General features: G+C 39.9%; 3 protein-coding genes across 6 annotated transcripts; 1 reads left to right on the forward strand and 2 right to left on the reverse strand.

Moving 5' to 3' along the window:
- The first annotated feature begins 1,954 nt into the window (after nt 1-1,954).
- Nucleotides 1,955-14,323, forward strand: hltf (helicase-like transcription factor). Its single transcript, XM_035534361.1, is given in 21 exon segments — nt 1,955-2,016; nt 2,018-2,093; nt 6,769-6,805; nt 6,808-6,840; nt 6,941-7,070; nt 7,072-7,129; nt 7,244-7,318; nt 8,173-8,256; nt 8,338-8,481; nt 8,592-8,708; nt 8,710-8,731; nt 9,008-9,143; nt 9,445-9,473; nt 9,701-9,879; nt 10,075-10,112; nt 10,114-10,198; nt 10,387-10,494; nt 12,005-12,126; nt 13,016-13,124; nt 13,545-13,625; nt 13,949-14,323. Coding segments are annotated over 21 exon segments (1,803 nt in total). The 3' UTR covers nt 14,027-14,323.
- An 85-nt stretch (nt 14,324-14,408) lies between these two features.
- Nucleotides 14,409-22,902, reverse strand: gyg1a (glycogenin 1a). 4 transcript variants are annotated; one of them, XM_035534318.1, is made up of 8 exons: nt 22,813-22,902; nt 22,002-22,137; nt 21,303-21,477; nt 20,948-21,110; nt 17,804-17,930; nt 16,967-17,040; nt 16,830-16,888; nt 14,409-15,931 (listed from the first exon to the last, which is right to left on the reverse strand). In XM_035534318.1, exons 1-8 carry the CDS (start codon nt 22,817-22,819, stop codon nt 15,764-15,766), a joined length of 909 nt encoding a protein of 302 aa, XP_035390211.1. In that variant the 5' UTR covers nt 22,820-22,902; the 3' UTR covers nt 14,409-15,763. The 4 variants fall into 4 exon arrangements, with proteins under 4 accessions (XP_035390211.1, XP_026864390.2, XP_026864391.2 ...); XM_027008589.2 differs by having other exon boundaries at nt 16,830-17,040; XM_027008590.2 differs by lacking the exon at nt 22,813-22,902 and adding an exon at nt 22,489-22,735 and having other exon boundaries at nt 16,830-17,040.
- A 15-nt stretch (nt 22,903-22,917) lies between these two features.
- On the reverse strand, nt 22,918-24,648 carry agtr1a (angiotensin II receptor, type 1a). The gene is given in 4 exon segments (XM_035534362.1): nt 22,918-22,944; nt 24,088-24,225; nt 24,258-24,492; nt 24,494-24,648. Coding segments are annotated over 4 exon segments (555 nt in total).
- Between the last annotated feature and the right edge of the window lie 1,427 nt (nt 24,649-26,075).

Raw genomic sequence — 26,075 nt, forward strand, 5'->3', positions numbered from 1 at the left:
TTGAGCACACAATTGAGTGCTTCAGGGCCGAACATGAAATAGCAGGGATGAAAACCAGCACCTCTTAGTCTGAAGTTATAGTACTCTCTTGGAAAAGAATGAAATACTCCATTCCAATGAAGGGAGAAAGCTACCCCTATATGGGGGACTTTTAGTATTTCATTTCATGAGTAATGAAAAAAGAAAACCTAATATTGACAAATGGATTGGGTCAGCAGCAACAGTGTTGCATTCTCAGAATTAGTTGTTGGTGGTGAAACAGATGTTTAGTCCTAGGACAAACATCTCTGTGTACTGGTCAATCTATGTCCCCATCCTCACCTATGGAAACTAGATATGGATGGTGACTGAAAGAATAAAATCACATAAGCAAATTGTAATGCCCCCTGCTATGTCCACTAGCGGGTTTCTTCATTCTGGCCCACCAATTTACTGATTACATGCCATTCCACCTCATACATCTGAAGGATATTAACTGAATCCTTTAAAAGACTCACTACAAAGTCTCCTTTGCCTGTTTCTGAGCTTTATTTTCCTCAATTTTTTTATTTATTATTTTTTAAAATTAATTAGTTACATTTTTTGGCATTTACTCTTTCTCCAGCCCTTTATATCCCTATTTGCCCCTGTCGGCCTTGTTTTCTGCAATAAGTTGATCTACCGTCATTCACACTTGCTTCCTTTTGTTGCAGGCTTGTTACACATACAGCAGAAATTAGGTTTCTCTGCAGAGTTGCTAGACACTCACGCCATGCAAGGATGCAGAGCTCTGCAATCCAGGAAGGCCTTGGATTAGACACTGCTGCTCAAGATTGAGTGGAGCCACTTGAAATGGTTTGGGAATATTAAGATGCTCCCTGGTTGGCTCTCACTATAGCTACAGGTATGTCCCACTGGAAGGAGGCCCAGAGGCAAACCCAGCCACCAAAAGCCTCCGACAAGAGGTCTAGATTTACCTTTTAGATTTCTCTATCTTAATATATTTAAAATAAATTGGTTAAAAATCTTATTAAAATTTTATTTCACACTACTTTTTTAAAATCATGGTGGCTTGAACCTCATATTAATGAGCAATTACAGCATAAACAGAATCCCAGTGAAATGTTCAGTGTTGCGCAAGCAAGCTTAATAGCATGGTCAATAAGCAAGCACAATTTAAATTACTGCGAATTTTTCACAGTATGATTTTTTTTACATTATTATTTCTCTATTACTCCAAAAGAATTTGTGTTGTCATTTTGATGAATATGTTGTGTACTGTAGTTGCAGCGCCTCTTTTCATTTGCAGCGCAATGAGTATTTACGGCCACCGTAAAGAAGGGAGTGCTCTGGTTAATTCCTGCTCGCAAGTTAGCAAAAGGGTTTAACTAGAGACACTGGTTTAATACAACTTCGAGGCGACAATCTGCCACTTAGTTAAAAATAGGAAATCCAGGTATCTATCTGGCTAGATAACTATAGCTAAATAAGCAGATAAGCTATACTTAGTTGCTTAGTTGTAAGTTTGCTTAGCTATGCTAGATAGGTAGGTTAAACAGACCCAGTAATTGTGGCTTCTTAATGGTTTGGTTTCAGACGTCAAAGAGCAACACAACATTTGACTCGCGGTAGCTAACTAGCTGCATAGCTATAGACTAGGCCTAAATGTTAACAATGTGTGATAGAGAGGAGCTGTCTAGCTATGTGCTTTGTGAGTGCATTCACAGGAACAACATGCAAGTCAGCAGGTGGGAGATTTGGTGGAGCACCATTTGCTTTCATCAACTTCCTTGATGCTAAGCCCATGGACCCGCTCTTGCAGGAGATCATTAACTTCACAGGAGGTTCTTGCACCGAGCAAGACTTGGAGATGGAGGAGAAAGTGCATTTTGGAAGCATTCGAAGGCCTACAATACTATACATCATTGCAACAGACATTTATCCAGTTTGCTACTGCATGCGGCTGATCTAGAAAATGGTGTCACTGGTGAGGCAGCCCCAGAATCCCTATGACCGAAATGCAGTGATGGTGTCAAATGTATGGGACACAAGTTAGACATATAAAGAGAGAGCTGGCAGCCCCAATGGCTTATATTATGGACAACAAGCTGGCAGTTTATTTGACCAGCACACTGGCATGGGCTTGTGAATAATTAAATTTCATGTCTTTTGAACATTAGCATTAAGAGAGCTGTACTGCTCACTGCTCTAACATTGGGAAAAAGTAGAGAAAAAATGGGAATGGAAGAGGAGAGGATAGAGGTAACAAATGTGGACGAGCAGGAGGAAGGCTTTACCCAAGAGGACAAATGATCTCAAATGAAATTCAGACTACATTATTCAGACACGCCTCTCATGCTTAAACCGTGGTTGATGACATGGTATGTGCAGTCCAATTTGTGTCTCTTTACAGTGGCCTCTATATTTCAGTCTTTTTAAACAGGTGGTGATTTTTTTGTTCTATCAACATCTGGAGGAGGTTTGGTGGTGTTCTCAATCAGTTCATCTACATCTCACCTACAGGTGTACTTAGCTGAGTGACAAACTCAGCTAAGTATCTTCTCATATTATCTCAATCCTTTATCTCATACATCCACATATCAAGCATCTGAAATGTGCTTTACAATTCCTGTCCACATATCCCACAGATCTCCTCGACACAATCATAAATGTCGCAATCTCAGCAACCTCACTGACTCACAGTGCTTCACACCATCACATATCGTGGTGGCAGGAGGGCTCTGGAACTACCAATATGCTGTCCAGCAGGCTGACTTCATCTCAGCATTAGCATCCCTCCACTTCCTACACTTCGTGGCTCTGACAGAAACATGGATCACCCCTGAGAACCCGGCGACTCCGGCTGCCCTGTCCTCTGCCTTTTCATTTACTCATTCTCCGAGGCATCTTGGCAGGGGTAGTGGCACAGGTTTACTAATGTCTTGAGAGTGGCGTTTCACTACACTTTCCTTCTCTACACTTTCCATCTCCTCTTTTGAATTTCATGCCATTACAGTGTCTTTCCCCACCAAACTTCTTATCATTGTCATCTACCACCCTCCAGGTTCCCTAGATCACTTCATTGATGAGCTCGACATCCTTCTGAGTCATTTCCCCATTGAAGGAAATCCACTCATTCTCCATCAGACAAGCAGCATTCCTCCTGCATCCTTCCGCTGTTGACAGCATTTGACCTCACCCTCAACCACTCTCCTCCGACTCACAAAACGGGCAACGTTCTGGACCTGATCTTCACTCGTACCACCACAACATCAGACATCGCAGTCACCCCCCTCCACCTTTTGGACCATCACTTTCTATCCTTCTCTCTCTCCCTTCCTTCTCTTTCCATCCAGTCCTCTCCAACATGTTCCTCCTTCCTCTGTCACAATCTGCACTCCATAACTCCCTCTTCCCTTCTACTATTTTGTCCACCCTTCCTCACCCTGACTCTCTATCCTCTCTTTCTTTGGATAGAGTTACAAATACTTTCATTTCTACACTCTCCTCATCAATGAATCTTCTGTACCCTCTCTCCTCTAGACCCGCTAAGTCCTCCCCACCTGCCCCCTGGCTAACAGAAACACTTTGCTGCCACAGGAGAGAACTAAGGACTGCAGAGAGCTGGTGGAGGAAATCTCACGTAGATTCAGACCTTAGCTCATACAAGTCTCTCCTTTCCAAGTTCTCATTGGAAGTAACATCTGCAAAGTCATCCTACTACAGAGAGAAATTCAAATCATCATCATCTGATCCACACAAGCTTTTCACTATTTTTTCTTCTCTCCTTAATCCTCCCCCTCTCCCTCCTTCCTCATCTCTTACTCTGGAGGATTTTATCATGTTCTTTGAGGAGAAGGTTGCAGCAATCCACCAGTCCTTTTCCTCTGTTCCCACCCCTCCAACCAACATGCATTCCCCAACATCCAACTCTCTGACTTCTTTTTCTCCTTTCTCCACAGATGAAATTATTCAACTCCTGACTTCCAGTGATCTGACTACATGTCCGCTGGATCCAATTCCTTCTGCTCTGTTCCAGACAATCGCAAGAGATTTGCTTCCTTTCATCTCTGTCATCATCAACAACTCCTTATCTTCTGGATATGTGCCTACTGCATTCAAAACTGCTAGGGTGGTACCAATCCTTAAGAAGGCCACACTTGACAGCTCCAGCGTTACCAACTACAGACCGGTATCACTTCTCTCTTTCCTCTCAAAAGCCCTTGAACGAGCAGTTTATAATCAATTGTCTCTTTTTCTCACCCAGAACCAGCTGCATGATCCCAATCAGTCTGGCTACAAACTGGCACATTCTACAGAAATGGCCCTCATAGCAGTGACTGAGAAACTTCATGCCGCTAAAGCTGCCAAACAGTCAACTGTTTTGATTCTTCTAGACCTTTCAGCAGCCTTTGACACAGTGAACCACAACATTCTTCTCTCTGTTCTTTCTGGGCTTGGTGTGACTGGCTCTGTTTGGAGATGTTTTCAGTCCTATCTGGATGGACGGTCCTATCAGGTGACATGGAGAGGATCCACATCCAAACCGTGTAGACTCTCCACTGGTGTTCCACAAGGTGCAGTATTGGGGCCCCTTCTCTTCCTTTTGTATACTCGTTCTCTTGGTGATGTAATATCTTCTCATGGTTTCTCCTACCACTGCTATGCCAATGACACTCAATTATTTCTTTCTTTTCCACCCTCTGACACGCAGGTCTCCAGACATATCTCGGCATGCTTGACTGACATTGCATCATGGATGACAGCCTACCACTTGAAGCTCAACCACAGTAAAATTGAGCTTCTGTTCATCCAAGGTACTCCCAACCCTTATCATGACCTCACTGTTTCCTTTGAGAACTCCCTGGTATCACTATCCGAAGCTGCCCATAGCTTGGGCGTAACTTTGGACAACCAGTTGTCTTTCTCAACTCATGTTTCTAATCTAACCCGGTCTTGCAAATTCCTCCTTTGTAACATACAAGGGATTCAACCCTTTCTTTTGCAGGAAGCTACCCAGGTGCTTGTGCAGTCTCTTGTGATCTCAAAGCTAGACTACTGCAACTCGCTACTTGCTGGTCTTCCTCTAAGAGCCATCAAACCTCTACAACTTGTCCAGAATGCAGCAGCACAACTGGTCTTCAATCTTCTGAAGTTCACACATGTTACTCCACTGCTGCGCTCCCTTCATTGGCTCCCTGTAGCTGCATGCATCAGATTTAAAACCTTGCTGCTTGCCTACAAATCCAAAAATGGACCAGTCCCTTCATACATGAGGTCAATGGTCAAAGCCCGATCTGTACCTCCAAGTACTTCGAACCTCAAGTACGGCTTGGCTTGAAATACCTTGCTTCAGGTCTGTCTCATGGACGACAAGCATCGAGACTATTTTCTGTCCTGGCTCCAAAATGGTGGAATTAACTCTCACTTGCTGTCCAGACAGCAGAGTCCCTTACAGTCTTCTAACACAGACTGAAGACCCGTCTATTTGCAGAATATTTAAAGGACAACTGACACTGCTCCCATATTGACTGACTAATTTAGTACTTATTGTAGGGCACTATTTATGCTTTTTAACAAACTCTAGCACTTATTGTTTATAGCACTTATCATTTTTTAAGATAGACCTTATGTATTTTGCACTTCTAGCTATCAGCATTCATCCCTGTATTCTACAGTATTCTAGTTCATTGGTATGTTTAATTCTAACCTACTATACTGTACTTGAATATATTCTATGAGTAAATGACAAAGCACTTTTGTAAGTTGCTCTGGATAAGGGCGTCTTATAAATGTCGTAAATGTAAATGTACTTGTTTCACTTGTTACAACATCACCCTATCTCAAGCCCTATTTTAAATGAATAAAACATACATTAAAAAACAAATTACCAAGTAACTATGTCCTTTCCATTCAATGACTCCAGTCTATCTTTTCAAAGTTAATAGCTTATACATTGTGACTGTGTGGTCTTCATTTATTAGTGCAGTGAGAAAATCTCGGTTTGTTGCATATATTTATTTGGTGTCAAGTGTTTCTGTTATTTTTATATGAATATTTCATTTTCAGCAGAATGTCCATAGTTTGGAGGCCAGCATTTAATTTGCTCCAGATTATATGTGGATTTGGAAAAAAATCTAAATGTGATTTAATTTTTCAGTTGTAGATAGTACAGGTGTGTAACCACACAAACTTTTCCAGTGCTGTTGTAATTTCATTGTTTTTGCCCTTCTGTAATATCTCAATAGGGTGGTGCTTTTTGGACAGACTAATAAATTCTCCATGTGTGTGAACCTTACATTCTGGGGTAGAGAAGGGAACGGAGAATCTGTACACAGTCACATGAAATGTCATGGCTACAGACTAAGTACCACACCAAAAGGTAGACCAGTTATTTCCCTTTCTCAAAAATCAGTTGTCCAGTTGTGTAAACCTCATTCACCAAATTCAGATGAATATTAAAGCTCATAGTATGCACATTCATAGTCTTCTATTTTTACTTCAAGTGCAATTAGATGGAATACAGAGGCAAAACTATTTGTTCAGTTATGTGCAAAATTCACTGTGTGATATGAGGTCTTTTTTCATAGCTAGTACATCACAAATGTCATGGGGTAGACATTCAGTGGGTTTGCTTGGTCAAGATAACTGCCATTCCTTTGATGAATGAGGAGGTGAAATGTGAAGGGCATTAGTTAAGCAATATATTGCAAAATCTTTTTTTTTTTTTTCTGAGAAATGTGATATCATTTAGCCATCTTTTTTCTTATTCTTTCCCATTTCTAACAGTTGAAAAATACTTTTAACAAGTTATTTGATAATTTGAGTGTACAACGCGTGAGATGGATCCAGCTGAGGTAAGTTGACACCCGGAGAGTAACTGCATTATCAACTTTTTCATAATGCCTTCTGTCCAGCCATTAGTGTATCTATGTTTGCTGGTCCATCCGTATGCAAGCAGTACGTACCCCTCTGATGACAAACCAGAGGCAGGCACTGTGCCGGATGGCTTCCTGGGAGAACAACAAAGACCTTCCCCCATTCTGTGAGCAGAAGAGTGAACTGTATTTTAACATGCTTATGAACTTTGCTGAAAGAAAGGCCACAGAGGGTCCCTGGGGGGAGGATTTTGGCTGAAGACATAGGAATGGTGGGTTATACATAGTTTTTATACACTTGATTTGACAGCATATTTTGAATATTGATGTTAAATGCAATTGCTATATTATTTTTTAGAGTTTGAGTAGTATGTTTATTATTTCAGGACTAAACCCTAACAACCATTGCACTGATAGTTTCCAATTTCTACAACAGAAAACCTTTGCCCCTGGAAAAATGTGTAAGAATGCTAGCAGTTACAGAAACACAGTAAAGCAAAGAATAAAAGTACTAGTATTTTATTTTGTTTAAAGAAGGTAAATTGACCAAATGTTTATATATGAAACAACCTGCTAAAATGAGTTGTACTACAATATCAGTTTATCAAAGCTTTATTCATCTCAACCAGGTGGTGGTTATTTGCCTGTCATGTCTGTCACGGTTGGCTGGTCCTCCAGCAGGAGGGACACGCCCACTCCTGCTCGGGATCACAACAAACACCTGCCCCGCTCTCAATCACCTAGCGACTAATCGCTCACCTGATCTTTGTTTCTCTCCCTTACTATTTTGACTCAGGTCCCCCAGGACAGTGCTGCACATTAGCTGACTACTTATTGAAGTAACAAGACTGACTAATACGTCGCGTTCATTCGCCTTTTGTTTTCTTTCGGTCGTTACTTATCTGCGTTTTTGGTTATGGATAATAAAGAGCATCTTCTTTCAGCCACGCCTTTTGCTCCCTCGGTGCCGATACCGTCACAGTTTAAGGAAGCACCAAATCCTGGTTCTAAATCTTTGTCCAAAAAGAAGCCAGATGCAAAAGGTTTCAAACGTTTTTGTTACACTTTGATTGTTACGGTTGTTGTAGCTTAATTATATTAGCTAACTTAGAAGCATTAAATGTGTCTAGTATCAATGATATACAATTTCACTTTCAACAAACTGCAGAGATCATAGATAAAAATAAGCTAGTTTAATGTCCAGGCAATATGTGTCTTCTCTACTTCAATGAATGATATTTTTCTGTAGCTTTAGTACAGCAGAATGGACAAAAGGCCTTTGTTTTTGTTCCAATGTTACATGTGTTCATTGCAGGCAGTGATGAAACTGATCCTGGGGCGAGTTCTACAGCCAGAGTCAGTGATTGTGTGTCCTCTCTCTTTGATCAGCAACTGGCTGGTGTGTATTAACACAGGAAGCAAGATGCAGTGTCATTTTCATTTGTAGTGCGGAAGTTTAGTCTTATCTTTGCTGCTGTAGGACCAGTTTGAGCAGCATGTTTGGGACGATGTCAATCTGAAAGTTTACTTATACTGGGGTCCTCAATGGCTGCTCAAGGGTAATTTCCTGTCTGGACAGGATATTGTCCTCACAACCTACAATATGCTGTTCTCAGATTGTGGAGTGAGTGCATTTAGACAGCCCTATCAGCAATTCATTGGCAAAATGCCTGCCATAACATTTATTGGCTCATTGCAAATTCTTTGACTAGTTGGGGCCAAATGGTGACCTAGAACAAAGCAAACGGTCCACTGCACAAAGTAAGCTGGCTGAGGGTGGTGTTGGATGAAGATTACATAATCAGGAACCCAAATGCTCTGCAGAGCAAGGCTGCACTGGACCTAAAAGCCTGAGAGAAGATGGATCCTGTTTGGTGAGAATACTTTATGCTCTTATCGCAAGCTTTTTTCATCTAAAACTAGTTGTAAAAATGTACACTCTTGGCTCTGATAAGTGAATGTGAACATGGCTATTTGTAAGCCTTCTCTTTTTACGGTTAAATTTTTCTTTGTTAGTAAATTGAGTGATTTGTATCACCGATTGTGGTGAATATTATAGATTAACAAATGGGTATTATTTGAAGTCAGAACCCAGCGAAGCAAGGGGGGAGGGGGGTTTCTACACCTAACATCTTCCATTTGGCCTTCAGGAACACCCGTTAAGTACTGTTTAAATGATGTGTGGATGCTCATTGCTTTCCTAAAGCTACAGCCATTTGATGTGAGGGAATGGTGGACCAGAGTCATTCAGAGGCCTGTGACCATGGAAGACAAAGCTGGGCTCAAGTACAGGCAATATTGTTCCACTCACAAACTGTAAAGCTGCCCAGAAAGATTTTGTCCAGTGGATGGTGCAGCATCTTTGTCCCAGGGAGCCTGATGCTTTGTGAGAAGTTAAAACAATCACAATAATACAGCTGATATTAATGACAGATGATATTAATGATGTACAGTTGTCTATATTTTCACCCCCCACCCCCGGCTGGACAGAATTTTCATGGGACAGCACTGGGTAATTCCTGAAGGTGAATTTCACACTTGTCACTGACTGAGCAAAATTTGTTGCTTTTTATGTTTGAATGGTAAGGAACCTGCAGGCTCTGGTAAAAGGACTCAGTCTGCTCTCACAGACTGATTCCTTATAAAGTTCTTATAAAGTTAGAACTTCACCATGGTGAGTAAAGAAACATTTCAGCTCTACAAGAATGCTGGATAATATGTAAATGAGGAGGTAGAGACATACACACAAGTACATCTCGGTGCATCTGCTCTTTGGTGGGGGGGGAGAAGTGAAGTGTCTATTGAGGGGCATGGTGTCTTGAACCTGTTTTCTCTTTGGTCAGGAGATACTGGCTCTCCCAGTGAGCTACAGGACAGACTCATCAGTAAGATCACTGTGGTTATGAGCTTTGGCTCAGATGACAGGGTGGTGCAGAGAATCCAGACATATGGCACACTTATCACGTACTGTGCCCACGTCTTCTGTAGACCCTGTATCTGTGAGGTCATCAGCTCTGGCCAGGTGTGTACCCATTCTCTCCCAGTGTCTCTCATTAATCCTTCTTACTAACTTCTAAAGCCTATGTGTGAAGGATCCCATTTTGCCTATGTATGCAATTTATTATTTTTTATTTTTAAGTGATAAAATTAAGTGGATTGAGTATATGAAAGGGAAGAAAAGAATAAACCTACAGAAAGTGTTGCTGTATTGTTATAGGAGCAAGCAAGGTGTCCTATCTGCAGTGCTCAGATCCAAAGAACTGGTGGAGTGTCCTGGGGAACAAGAAGATACTGGCACTGTGGCTTTGGATGGCAAGAACAGATGGCACTCTAGCGCCAAAGTAATCTTTATTCATCTTTAGTAATCTCCAAAATAATCGATTATTTATAGTGACTGATATCTTAAACTATCAATACTATAATGTTAACAGATTTATTCAAATTTTAATTCCATAGAGCTCACTTAAGCAGTCATTTACCTTTTAGTAAAGGTATTACCTTTGTTATGACTAAACTCTTATTTTACAAGGTGGATGCCCTGATGAGCAATCTGTTGAAACTCCATAGTGAATATTCCACCATCAAGTGTCTGGTGGTCTCCCAGTTCAAGTTTCTAACCCTTTTAAGTGCCTCTGTGGTAGGATCACCCTTCAAACCTAATATCTATGCCATAGACAAAGCTTAAGAAGGGAAAGATCCAGGGATATTTTTATATTGCCTCATGATAAAGTATTAATTTTATATATAATACAGTGGTGCTTGCAAGTTGTCAATCCTTTAGAAGTTTCTATATTTCTGCTTAAATTTGACTTCATTAGATTGTCGCTAAAAGTAGATGAAGATGAACAAATCAGACAAATGATAAAATATTGGACTGTTATTTATTGAGAATAACATTAAATATGAGTGGCAAAAGCATGTGAACCCATAGGATTATCAGATATTGGAAGATGAAATTTGAATCAGGTGTTGTCACTCAATGGGATGACAAGCAGGTGTGAATGGGCACCCTTTTTTTTATTTAAAGAACAGGGTTCTAGCAGCTTGTGGAATTACCATGTCGGGGGGGGGGGAATAAAACAATTCTGAGGATTTCAGAAGAGTTGTTGATGCTTGTCTGACTGGGAAAGGTTACAAAAATCATCTCAAGAGTTTGGAGTCCACCAATCCAGTCACAGATTGTGTACAAATGGAGGAAATCCAAGGCCATTATTACCCTCCCCAGGAGTGACTGACCAACAATGATCACACCAAAAGCAAGGCATGTAGTAATTCATGAGTTCACAAAGAAACCCGAGGTAATGTCTAAGCAACTAAAGGCCTCTCACATTAGCTAAAGTTAATGTTCATGAATCCAACATCAGGAGAATGCTGAATGCCTGCTATATTCCCTTCATGTACTCCCACAATGATGGGATTTTCAATCAGGATAATGGACTGTGCCATCAGTCCCAAGCTGAATTGCACAATTGGTTTGAGGAGCATTCTGGAAAGTTCTGACGAATGGCCTGCAGACTTGCCTGACAGAGCATTTATGGGATGTGGTAGAGGTCCATCTGCACCTACAGATACCTCAGAGCTGTGGGTGGCTATGTAGACAGCATGACTCAACATCCCTCCAGACGTTTTCCATCTACTTGTGGAAATGATGCAGTGTTGAGTTGCTGCGTTTTGCTGGTGCAAATTGTACTAGTTTTTATCCCATTACTTTTTGTGTGTAACTTTTTTATATAACTTTGTGTGTGTGTATATACACACAATTGCCAAAAGTATTTGCTCACCCATCCAAATCATTGAATTCAGGTGTTCCAATCACTTCCATGGCCGCAGATGTATAAAACCAAGCACCTAGGCATGCAGGCTGCTTCTACAACCACTTGTGAAAGAATGGGTTGCTCTCAGGAGCTCAGTGAATTCCAGCATGGTACTGTGATAGGATGCCACCTGTGTAACAAGTCAAGTCGAGAAATTGCCTTGATACTAAATATTCAACAGTCAACTGTCTGTGGTGTTATAACAAAGTGGAAACGATTGGGAATGACCCAGCCATGAAGTGCTAGGCCACATAGTATGACACAGTTGTGTCAGTGGATGATGAGGTGTATAGAGCGCAGAGGTCACCAAACTTTTGCAGTGTCAAACTTCAGGTGGTCTTCAGATTAGCTCAAGAACAGTGCATAGAGAGCTTCACAGAATGGGTTTCTATGGCTGAGCAGCTGTATCCAACCAAGCCTTGCATCACCAAGCGCAATGCAATGCAGCGGATGCAGTGATGTAAAGCATGCCCACGCTGGACTCTAGAGCAATGGACGAGTGTTCTCTGGAGTGGCGAAACGCACTTCTGTCTGGCAATCTGATGGACAAGTCTGGGTTTGGCGGTTTCCAGGAGAACAGTACTTATCTATTTGCATTGTCAAGTGTAAAGTTCAGTGGATGGGGGATTATGGTGTGGTGTTTTTCAGAAGTTGGGCTCAGCCCCTTGGATGCAGTGAAAGGAACGGTTAATGCTTCAGTATACCAAGTGATTTTGGACAATTTCATGCTTCCAACATAGTGGGAACAGTTTGGGGATGGCCCCTTCCTGTTCCAACATGACTGTGCACAAAGCAAGGTCCATAAAGACATGGATGAGCAAGTTTGGTGTGGAAGAACTTGACTGGCCTGCACAGGGTCCTGACTTCAACCTGATAAAACACCTTTGGGATGAATTGTAGCAAAGACCGAGCTAGGCCTTGTCCAAAATCAGTGTCTGATTTCACGAATGCAGTTCTGGAAGAATGGTCAAAAATTCCCAGAAACACACTCCCAAACCTTGTAGAAAACCTTTCCAGAAGAGTTGAAGCTGTTGTAGCTGCAAAGGGTGGTCCAACATCATATTAAACCCTATGGCTCAAGATTGGGATGTCACTCAAGTTCATATGTGTGCAAAGGCAGGCAAGTGAATACTTTTGGCAATAGTGTGTGTGTGTACACAGCGAGAAGCAGATATGAAATGTATCAATTAGCTTTGTTTTATCATTTTGTAACACAACCTTGAAGGAAATATTTGATACATGTTTGTGTTTTGTAGATTGAGTTCTGCATTTGTTTGTACAGGGAATGTGGCTTCTCCTTCACCAGGCTGAATGGAACAGAAGGCCAGAGTGAAAGCAATGCAGGATCTGGAAGACTTCTCCTGGAAGCCCAACTATTATGCTTCTGTCCCTCAAAGCTGGAGGGGTGGGGCTCAATCTTACTGCTGCATCCCAAGTCTTCCTAATGGAGCCCGTGAGTGGCATAATTTATATTTATATATAAATAATAATAATAATAATAATAATAATAATATAAAATCAGTCCTGTTCCTGGAGTTTCTCCACAGTGCACATATCCTGTCAGAAGCAGGATATGTGCATTGTGGAGAAACTCCAGGAACAGGACTGATTGTGGAAATGTCTACCTTAAGGGAAACCAATGCCATGTAAATGATAACAAATTCAGTAATGATTTATATGCCATGATGTAATGCATTAATTTCACTTTTGTAGATGTTGGGCACCTTTTTACAATGCTATTATTTTAGTTTAAAAATGTATTCTTATTGTTTATAAAGCAAATATGATGTTTATCTTCACCCCCCGCCCCCCCAAGTAAAAAGCAAAATGTATTCACACAAATACATTCATAAAGTATATTCATACTCTCTAGGCATGGAACCCAGGAGCAGAAGACCAGTGTGTTGATGGGTGTTATCAACTTGGTCAGACCAGAGATGTGATCATCACCAAGGTAAGGTGATCCAGTGGCTTAACTTTGTACGTTTTCAGAAATATTTTAAATGGAGAAGGCTAACCTGTTCCCACTGGGTATATGCATTTGAGTACCCATGTAAACAATTGTTACATCCAGTTGTAATTGTATATATCCTTTTAATCAATCACTATTGTAAATGTGATTTTGTGTGAATTTTTTTACTAGATGTTGAACTAAGTGTATTGTTTTCTACAACCTTCTGAGTACTAGTCAAGTACCTTAACCACTGAGCTACCAGTGCCCCCTCTCTTTGCTTTCATTAGTTAAATCCAGCTTTGTTGTGTTGGTACTTATTGCAGTTTATTGTGAAGGACTTGGTGGAAGAAAACAGGGTGAGAATTCAAAAGAGAAAGCATCAGCTAGTAGAGAACCTTTGAATGAAAGAATGCTGAGGACTGAAACCAGGCACAGATAGAGCAGATCTCCTCATTTATGGAGATTTAACTTTATTGCTATATTAGAATTCACTTATTTTAATTTGCAATAGCTTGCCAATTGGTTTGTGATCATTTAATTTTTTTTTTCCTGCCTTTGACCAGTGTCCTTTAAAACATTCCAGTCTCACTTTAAAAGATGTTTACTGGGATGGCCCCACTACTTTTTAAATGTGTACCATTTCCTCCACATGCTGTCTTTGCTATATCCTTTATTCAATAATAATTTGAGTACTGAAGCTTGTTGGTCAATAAAATCAAACATTACATTGCTAAAGCCAAGCTTTTGTACTTGTCTCACTCATGAGGAAAATGAAGCACAAAGTTGAGAAACAAAACATGATTTAATCAAAATAAATAATTGTACTACAAATATTTTAAGCCATAGGGATGATGCTTCTTGTATTGTTCAATGAGAAGAGGCTTGACATACATGACATTAAAACCTTTTCCTTTCAGTGCCACTTTTTCAGTGAATGCTCATAGCTGAGGACTTGACTTCTTTAAGGGAATGTGAATGAGGGGCAGTTGAATCGACTACAACAGCTGGGCCACACTTGTCCCCAACACTTTTCAAAGCAGTTACACCCACAAGCATTGTGAAAGTTGTAGTAACTGGTCCCCTTTGAGCATTCATTAATCAGCTGTGTTTGTGGGTGCAGTGTTCCACTGAGGATTTAAGGTAAAGGATACCTATCTGTCCCAAGCTCTTGTAAATAACATACTGAATATAAGGCCATTGACAATGCACTACTGAGTAATTACTTTTCTACATAAAAGCAAACCAATTGTTGTCCTCAGGTGCTGTTAACTGTGCCTAGTTAAGTGTTTACCCTTGCATCTGGAGTATTTATATAACAATTGTGTTTTCCCTGTGCCAAAACATTTGTTCATGCAGAGGCTGATCAGTTTTGTAGGTTGGAAAAAAGAGATGAAATGGGTTATATGCAGCTACTGGAGTACTGATTGACAGTACTGAGATCTCTATTGTACATATTACAGGCATGAAAACACTAGAAAAACCCCAAATGAAAACCTAGTTTGTGTGGGCAACTACATAATTAAGAGCCTAGCTAATGTGTCAAAGTAGTTTATACTTGACTAATGGCAACTTCTGATAACTCCAAGAGCTTGGATGCACTTAACATGACAGATTTATGCACAGACATGGGGTCATATTTTTAAAAGAATCAAAAAGGTGCAGTTAGTCAAATTATAATACTAATTCATTTATCAGCAAACATTTTGAAAAGCAGGCAAAACCTGGATCTGTGTACTGTATGTGTGTGTATGTATATGTATATGTATATATATATATATTAAAAAAAAATAAATTTAAACATGACCAGGGAGTGCAGCGTCATCTGGTGTTGGACACCATGGGCCAAGACCTTAAAATAGAAATCTAATTTAATCCAAGGTTTAATCTGCCTGGAAAACCAACCCTTGGTGTATCCAGACTCTTGTCAGTGTGTAGTGAGATCTATAAACAGGGGGTTAGATAGCTGAAGTGCATAGGTGTTCTAAACACGTAGAAAAATACTTATGGGTTGAATCATAAGATCCACATAAATAACCAGACAACTTTTAAGAAAGCAAGTTTCCACATTTTTTGGTTAGATCTGTTGATTTCATGCTCTTATAGTATGCAGTACAAAAAGCAACGTTTCTCAGAGCTCTTCACTTGAGGAAGGAATCAAGCTTTTTCTCTATGTTTGCAAAAGAGTCCATGCCCAGGTAGTCAGCGTGTCCCTGCTCCCACCTCTGCTTGCGCTCCTGCGAAGATATCTGCAGTGATGGAGTAGGATGAGAGAGTTGCATCTGAGCTGCCTCCACATGGCTGTTATCCTTTAGGGAGGAAAAAAATAAATAAAAAAATGCTCATAGTTTAAAAAAAATACCCCATTAAGTGAACTGAAATCTGTGGAAGTGCATTATTTTGGGTTTCTGTATTCCTCTTGACAAAAGCAGTCTATGCAGGCATGCTTTCTTAAATATACAAGAAAGCTGGCAATTCCTTCCGAATTCAAAAACCTAATAAAATATTCAGAAAATCAGTTAGTTAACCACATTCACACAAACTCATGCTTCCATCTCTTTAAATAAATAAATAAATTACTTACCTGTGACTTTTTTTTTTAAAAGTCATCTTTATGGCTTGGCCCTTTTAAGAACCAACTATACAAATAGAAACTGATCATGACCAGTGCATGTGGAGATAATTTCAGCCATTATATTCCAGTCCTGGAACATGCATACAACTGTAGTGCTCAATGCCTTAAGCACAAGACACTGATTAGATTTTAATTTCTAATTAGATTAGAAATTAGATTTCAATGTCCAAGATGTAGGCATCGTACACGGATGCTGTAGGTGTTTAACATATTTGCAGGTAATGTGTGCACAAGGAGGCAGTGTTATTTTGTGCCTGTCCCTATCCCCTTCTTGCATAATGTCATTTCCATACAAATCTATTTATCTTTGGAGAAGTATCAAACAGCCTGTGATCATTAAACAGATGGTGAACTTAATTCCAGTTGTGTAAGGATGTGCCCAACTTTGAAATTTTTTTTTTTTTTACATAGCATCATGTTTTAATGTCATCAATAATGTGAATGAGTTGTGAAGAGAAATGTTCACCTGATTAAATCAAACATCTAAATGTCCCAACAATGCACCAAAAAAACTGGGGGCTGTTTGTTTAGTGTCCTTTAACTAGGTCACATTTTTATTTCAGATATGTTACCTCAGAGCAGGCTGTGTAAAAGGGCTGTTCACTGTATTCCTCCTTCATTAGGGGCACCACTGAAGAGGAAAACACATCCCACCACTGCAGAAGATAGTTGGGCTGCATGCCAGATGTCTGACCCTTCACTGACTTACTTGTAGCATCATATACATAATCCCAGGGCTTCAGTTTACCCAGGAAGTGGACCACCTTTGCATTGTGACCATATCTAAGGACAAAGTAACATGAGAAGTAAAAGGGAAAAAAAGGTGTAAGCAAATGCAGTTCTAAATTCATTGAGGCAATTTTGCTCTCTGGGTATGATCTTTGGTGTGTCAAAGTAACGTCAAGAAAGCAATAATGAAGTAACCAGACTTTCAAAACAAAACCATGGTACTCGTCAGGATCAACATGTGATTTGCAGTGTTATTGCTACTGCTTTGAAGTTAACACTACATTTTGCAACAAAATTTAAACTTCTGTATAGTATGCATCTCAAAATCAACAAAGATCTGACTGACTACCAAAGGCTACAGATCTTCTGATTTGCACTCACAGTTTATGGAACTTGCTTGTAAGAATCTCTAGGCAACAGGTAAAGATAAGCCAAAATGCCATTGTTTGTGGATCAAATTCTCATAAGAGTATCATACTGACCACTGGACATTAGAGACATTGCTCCTGGAAAGCAAACATGTGAGCTGTGTCCAGAAGGATATTCAGGCTCTACATTAAGCTTCTAAAATAAACTCCCATTTTGGGAAGCTGCTCTGTTGAGATGGTTTTTTCCCCTCCCTTCATCTTCCATTACAGAACACTGTATTACAGCCAGGCTTACATGTGACCTTGAAACCTTTTACTCCATTGAGGCCATCTGCGACTACAGCACTGAAATTCCACAAACGGCACCACATGTGGGTACGTGTGTTCCGGCTCAGGGTTATAGAATATGCCAAAACCAAAGGAACTGGTTGTGTGGCCTGCATACTCACTGCTTAAATGCTGGAAGATAGGTATAGATGGCAATGCTACTGAGGTTATAAATGAAGGGAAGATGCCTGGAGATGTCTGCGGTTGCCCAGTCACTGAAGAAGCTGTTCAGGACACCCTGATCCCCACCTGGAGATAAGCATCAAATTAACACTGAAGTTTTCCAGTTAATGGCTTTCATATCCACAAAGACTTCATACATACATACATACATACATTATACATACATACATACATACCTACACACACACACACACCTCGACAGGCACGACAGGAGCTTGAGTCGAAAGCAACTTCTTACATCATACAACTAACAAAGAAGAAAACACTGCTTTGCGTTGAACACAGTCAACTCAAACCTGTTAGTTTCACAAATGAAGGAAGACCATTCCACCTATAAGTGGAGGCACCACTGAAAAAGTGTGGTTCAGTTACTTCCTGCAAGACTGATTCCAGGACCAATTGCCACCTCCAAACTTCCTGTTTAGTGAGACTTAGAGAGACAGGTATTCCTCAGCATAAAACACTAAAAGATGTCCATCATTGCAGATGTCCATCATTGGGGTGCCTGACAGCACTGAGAATGTATGAAATGCAGGGTGGTTTGCCATATACCTTTAATAGAACCCTGTAAAGCAAGATTTAGATCCTGTAATTCTATAAGATCAGGACCCCAGAATCTCTGCTGGTTCTTGGTCATGCTCAATAGAAAAATGATGTAAATGAGCTAAAATCCTCTCCTCTTGCTACCAAACAAGGTTGCCTCACATTCAGTAAGAACAAAAGACTAGATTAACACTAGATTTGAGTCTTCAAAACTGCTAGATGTGTCTGCCTCAAAAGTAAGCCCATTTTAACCATGCACTTCCTTTAGATGTAACACAAAAGTCAACCAAGAACAGTCATCTGCACTGGTGAGAAATTACAGATGTTGAAATCAAATATCTCGAGGAATGGTATGAAAAATCAATTCTGTATTCATTTTCCAGTCTACAACTATGAAGCAAGGATTACAAATCTTCCTTCCTTTTAGATTGAGATTCAGCTTAATAGGGTTGAGATTCTGCATTAGCAATCATAATGGAACATGTGATCCGGCCTCTTTATAAAAAAAGACTATTGAATCTTGGCATCTTGAAAGATTAAGGCTCATTCAAACTCAGTCGAAAAACCCAGGGAACATTTAAAATATAAAACTGCTGAGATAAATCAGAATGTTGGTGGGGTGGGACACATACCACAAGTGGTAATTTCACCTTCATTTAATAACATTCCTGCAAATGAAAATCTATTGCCCATCTCAATGGGACTTTCTACATTGCATAATTCATCTACATGGTTCCTCTTTCAAGTAAGCAATTGTTATTTTAGCAATCATTTCAGACTTCTCTAAAATACTTTAAATTACTTGGTCAAAAAATTAACTCCAGACCTTACAAAAGGAATAAAGAACTAATTGTTTACACTCAGAAAGCATCAGAAGTGACTCATAGGTCAAGAGGAGCACTCAAACCTCTGCCAACACACACAAAGCAGCCTTGTATTCAGTGAACATGCCCAATAGATAGCCATATTTAAAGAATTATGCAAACACTTTCCAAAGACTTTTTAAGATAATATTTCATGATAATAGTCAATTTCAGTAGCATCACTGCAAATGAGCAGTTAAACAAAAACACTCCTAAAACTATTGGGCTTCATTCAAGAAACTAGTACACATTCATTTTTAAACAAGGGGTAGGACAAAAACCCTAAAAGGATTCCTGTCAGCCAAATCACTCTTAGGTAAAAGACTCCAGCTACACACAACCATCACCATCATGTTCAGGATCACCTCCTATTCAGCCTCCACCTGTATTCCGAATTTCACAGTATTTTAGTTAGCTGTAGTCCCTTTTTTCACTGCGCACTTCAAGTGATTTATAATTTGTACCATAAACACAAATTTGCTTTTAACGTTAAATGGTACCATGTTGGATGGGTTTAGATGACCATTTTAAATGGCATTGTGCTTCTTCGGTTTGTCTCTTTCCAACAGCTTGTATAGTTAATGTGGCAAACTATTGAAGCTTGATATCCTGAATGATTAAGGCCCATTCAGACTCAGCTGAATAACCCAGGGAACATTTAAAATTACTTCCATTAGTGTTCTTACAACAGTCAATTTTCAATTATGGAAAACAAAACTAAGATAACACTGTTCAAAAACCAAAGAAATTGGCTCATCAGTCCAAGATAAGGAGCATGCATGATTGACAGCCATCAAAGACTCACAGCCTGCTATATACTATAGGCATAGAAACAAACTGCCTGCTCCATATACAATACAAAAAGACTGACTTCACTGCAAAATGGCCAAGTCCAACAATCAAGTTTACTGTAGTCAGTAAAGCTTGTCTGTTAGACGGCCAGATATAGAGAACACACCAAATTGAGTTTCCTCTCACTAGATTGCTGGGTACAAACTTGAAGAGTAAGAAAGCAGAAGTAAAGTTTTGCCAAGTGTGTGCCCAAAACACATTAGCTTTGAGTAGTAAGGAACACAATTTTCCTTCATGAGGCAAAAATTATGGTGACATACTGGTTCTTTACTAGACTTTGGGTATTCTATTCATAGGACATTTTGTACAGGTACATTGTGTACCCAGAAGAGCATGATTAACATATTAGAATGGAAACAAATTTAGTCTGCCTGGGGCTTTAAAGCTTAGTCTAAGACCTCTGTAGATTCTTTGGTTACTCAGAGTGAACAGTTTTTCCCCCATTCTGTCACCTGCCTTTATGCTGCAAAAAAATGATCATTAACAGTTGCAATAAGAGGGAAAACCCTCCTCTAAATAGACAGACAGTCACATTAATGCAAGAAAACAAACAAAACCAAGGAAACTGATCTGGAGGGATAAAATGGACTGCTTTCCTTGAGAAAACTAGTTATATGCAAAGAAAGTTTCAAATTTACTAAGGAAGATATAGTTCACAGACCACTGTACCTAATTCTCAATTTGTTGTTCATTACAGCTGTTAAAGATGGTTTACATCAAGAAAGTGCTTTGCACCAAAACACCAAAAGATCCACCCAGCTAATCCTAAAGAGAGCATAATTCCAACTCATCTTCAGATTGTGGAGAAGGCCAACTCCAACTTACCATCGAAACTGCCCTGTTCCATACAGGCCGTCAGAAGCTTTCTATAAGTTTCATAAGATGGTTGAAACACAAACACGCCAGAGTTAAAGCAGTCAGGCCAGCCAGGATCTGGTGCAGCCGACAGCTCCTCTCGCGCAAACAGTTCATCTATGTTAGATACAACCTGTCAGCAGACATTACTGTTAGAGTCAATTCACCCTAAATGTCATCAGTGCAAAAGATCACTGGTAAATAAGATTATGCCAACTAATACCTGCCCATTACATTTGCATTGTCGATGAAGTATTTCTTTCAAATAAACACCATGAACTGTGATGAATGCATGAATGTGATCAATGATGAAAAAGGTGCTCACCATTGTGTCTGCATCCATGAACACACATTTGGAGTAGTGTGTGAGGGTCCAGCAGTGGAGCTTGGTAAAAGTAACACCTAGGTCAGGCCTCTTCATCATGGCCAGGTGAGCCATGTCACCACTATCCAGCACATCAACCAGCTGGACTTCATCATAGATCTTACGAAGCACTGCTCTGAAGCACAGCACGTCCCACGTTAGTCTCACAGACCAACCTGGGTTGAGCATCAACAAAGGCTCTCTACTACCTTTCATGAAAGTAGTAATGTGTAGACTCAATGCATCAAAAATTCTCAAACCTGAAATATAAACAACCCACCTGACAGGGTTGTTCTATTCATTTAAGTAACTGAGTTTGTTGTAAAATGTATTAAAGTAAAAATAATCATATTTGACCCCCAAACTTAATACAAATATACTTAAACTATAATAAAAGTATTAACTTTAATGCTTTAAACCACTGATAACATAAAATGACAGAATATTAAGGGGATCTTTAATACCTTGATGCCTCTGAGAAACAATTCCTATACATTTATGCAGGAAAAGGTTTTAGTTGTGCCATTTGGTGATGCAGCAATAAGTTTGAAACTGCTGTGAAAGAAACACAGCTTCATGGCTTTGACAAAAAAATGTCACAAATCTTAAGTTCAGCAGTGACCTGTGATTTATTAATACTGCACAACAATTATAACATACCTGGATGTCTCTGCTACACGCGGGCCAATCAGGGCAACCAGCTTCCGTGATGTCTTATGATTCCTTAGGGACTTGCCGAGCACCATAGCACCTTTGGCGTAGTTATTATTTGTGGCAAGTGTAACAAAAGCCTGGCCTAGGTAAACAAACAAACAACCATTTCCAAGGCTATTAAGAGAAACTGTTGATCATCAGGGCTAGTAATGAATGTGTGCATTCTTGTAATATTAAATTCATAAGGTAATGAGTGCACAACATAACCTTTTCAGAAGGCAACCTACAACTAAAGCAACAGTCATCATTCATAAACACGTACAATACCGACACGTACAACACTGACAAAATTTGTAATTATTGACGGAGAGAATGCGAAAGACGATGTATTTCTACATATTCATACGCAGACAGCGAGTGCACGTTTGACTGACGTGCCAACACTACAGAGCCAATGGTTTATGCGGAGCATCTAACATGACAGCGAACATACCACGGTCTGCCTGCGACGACTTTTGAAGTAATAAAATTGCTTGGTTGCTTAATACATTATGTAGGCCACGGAACCCCACCTAGTCCAACACTCTTCAGACGTTCGCTCTACTACTGGCTAAACCATTTCGTCTATTTAAAGGCCAACCGAGGCTTCACTGTATGACTTATAAGGTAGCCACTGAACGCGTTGCCATGCAGGCCTTAAAAGCCAGTGCCGCCTAATGTCAGTTACTCGAGGCTGTACAATGTAGCTATGCCGAACTCGATACAAAAAAATCCACGCTCGAGGTACTCGACGCCAGCAGCTACTCTCTTTTCGTACCTGCCATGACTCTTCAATAGCCAGAAATAAGGAGCAAGCACTTGACAGTTTAGCCTGAACGCCGGCACGCCTCACGGAAATGTTTTATATTTGCAGTGCTGACTTTCAACGGTCATGTGATCTCTGACCGCTCTAGACACACCCACAATATTGCGTAAATATTAGATATACATTTTACTGCGGGTTCCCGAGGAACTCTGTAATTTGGAGTCAAGTAATGGCAGAGGCATTCTTACATTTTTACAGCGGCACAAGTAAAGTGTCAATGTACTTCTGGATGCATGAAAGCCGTAGCAGGAACCCTTGGAACCCTTGGCATTTGGATCTAGTTTATGATTTGTAAACCACGTAATTCCACTTTCGACACACTCATGCATTGTCACCATCAGATTACGTTGGGTGAGTTTAGAGTTATTGTGACCTCCAAAACCGAGCTAGGCATGTTATTACGTCATTCGTTTCGTCATTTACTTTTATTTACGTATTTTTAAAAAAGAGCTCATTGACAAAGACCTACATTTGGTTAAACATACACGTTCAGAACCAGAGAAACAGTAAAAATATAAATGTCCAAATATCACATATATAACAGTGGTTAATAAATAGCATACAGCTGTGCATACACAGGCATACAACTCCTTTCACTCCTTTGATGAGACATTTCAACTTCTTTCATCTACAACAGCTGGAAATCTGAAGAGAGCAACTCAACCAGTATTATCCTGGATTATTATCCAATTTGTTTTGGTTTTATAGTGTAATGTTTTAGATGTAGTGTATTATCAAAATATTAATCACAGTGGAAGGTCTTTACAGTGTTATATGATATCAGAGGCTGCTTGTTACACCCGTTATTGAATACACTGTAATGATCAGAGTTCTGTGTTGTCCACTTTGTCTTTACAAAATAAATGTATTTGCATGTGTCCCTAAAACTCCTGTAATGATACCTTGCCTCCCATAACCCCATTTCGATTCTCTAGAAACATGTGATTTTACATTCTACCATGACATTGTTGAAGTGATCCTGCCATATAGCCTTATTTCTTACATCATGTGTACTATCCATCACAATGAGTAATCCCTCTGCTCATGGACATTAGATCGTTATTGAATTTGATATCACTCAGTGGTGTATCTCGCATATCTTTGGGAGGTTCTCCTTGCCACTGCTGTTTCTTTCTTATTCAGTTAGGACCTGGATTTCTGTAAATTTACTTTACGACAATGTTGGTTTTAAGACAAGTTATATAATTATAACCGAAATAGACTGACTTGTGCCATTTTACATTCAAAACAAAGAGTGTAAAGACTCTGGCAGAACCTCTTTCCAACAAAGCTGTAAAGAATATGGTTCATGCAGCTGTTGAAGAAGGTACTACAAATGGTGAATGGCATAGCAGTGTCACTAATGTCAATCTTATAGGAAATTGATCGATCATATTGTTGCTTTCAATAAAGTGGGTCCTGCGCATATAGGTCACAGGGAGACTGAGCATGAGAGCCAGCAGCCATACTGCAGCACATGTGCCCAATGCATAGGCCATAGTATGGCACTACTGAGACTCCACTGGGTGCACAATGGCCATATACCAGTCAATGCTGAGAACAGTTAAGAGGAAGATGCTTGTGTAGAGTGTGAGAAGGGACAGGCCTTTCACAGGAAGCTACCGAAAGTCCAGAGTAGCCCAGTACAGTGTAGGAAGCCCACATGGGCAGAGTGATGAGGAAAATCAAGTCTGACACTGCTAAATTTAAGGAAAAGATAAACTTGTGCCTTGTGAGATTACACTTGAGCATAATGCCCTTAGGAGAGGCTCCTGTCAGATTTTCCATCACTCACACAGTCATTCCGACAGGCTAACACCAGTCTTCAGGTACAAACATCCCTATAAAAACTCAAAAATAACAGAAACAGTTCTAATAATACATAACTTTAATTTAAGCCTGTGGTCATCATTTTCATTTCATTTCATTTACTTTAAATTTAGTTGTGCAAATTCAGCTCATGCGATCATGAGGTCAAAGTTCTATAATAATTGGTATTTACGCTCATTCTCATCCCCTCAAACCAATCACCCTATTCTCACCAAATGCACTTACATCATCCTCTAGTAATTCCTGGAATAACTGATAAATTAATGGTACCATATAGCAAAATGTATTGTTTTTATCTTTTGATGTTCAGCTGTATAGACATGTATTACATCCTGTTTTTTTTGGTGTGGCTGTGTGTGTGTGTGTGTGTGTGTGTGTGTGTGTGTGTGTGTGTGTGTGTGTGTGTGTGTGTGTGTGTGCGTGTTCTTGTGTGTGTGTGTGTGCTCCAGATCCAGTTCCATATTCCATTACAGAGTTTAATGTGTGCAGAGTTTAATATTAGCAAATCAGAAGACAAGACTCCACCCACCCAGAGGAGTACTAAAAGGAGGAAGAAGCTAGAGAGAAAAGGCAGTGATTTGTGAGATGTTTGTTAACAGCATTTGATATTTGACTTGGTGTATGATACTATTTCCCATTTTGACTTTGCTCTAATAGTTAATATTGTTATTGTATATTTGTATATATTCCACTTTGTTCCTTTTGTTGTGTTCACTGGTAAGTAGGAAGTGACTGCCATTTTGTTTGGGGTGTGGGTTTGCTCTGTTTTCTCCACCTAGGAGGTAAGCGTAATTGTGTGTATTTTCTTTTTCTCTGTGGGTTAGTGAGTGTCTTTTTGTTTCTAGTGTGTATCTGTTTATTTTGGCCTGGGTCACTCCTGATGTTGTTTATAGTCCAGTGTGACTACCTCTTGTGTATCACACTGTCTGTTGTATGATGCACTGTATATCATTGAATTACTTTGGTCTGTTGCAGTCTGACTTCTTCTACCACACACTTGATTTTTGCTGTTTTCCTCACACTTCCTGTTATGGCCTGGAGCCTAGACAATGTTGTAACAGAACTGAGGGCTTGTTCTGTTTCTCCCCTGGTTCTGTTTGGCTATTCCTTTTAGTTTTGTTTGTGTGCTCCATCTCTCTGGTGCTGATGTCTTGGTTCTGGCTGGTGTTTTTTCTTTTTAGGTGGGATGTTTGTACTGGTTATTGTGTGCTATGGCTGCTGCATTTGATTTGTCTGCTTTTTCTATTTGTCTGTCTATTGAGCAGTTAGACCATTGTTGGAAGGCAGATTTTTGGTTGTTGGCTGATTTTAATGTGGTTGTGCCTTGCTCTGCTAATAAAAAAAAAAAAAGTGGAATTTTTAAAGGGTTAGTAGAGTCTTCTCTT

Source organism: Electrophorus electricus, chromosome 15 (assembly GCF_013358815.1).
Source record: "Electrophorus electricus isolate fEleEle1 chromosome 15, fEleEle1.pri, whole genome shotgun sequence".
Classification (NCBI taxonomy): Eukaryota; Metazoa; Chordata; class Actinopteri; order Gymnotiformes; family Gymnotidae; genus Electrophorus; species Electrophorus electricus.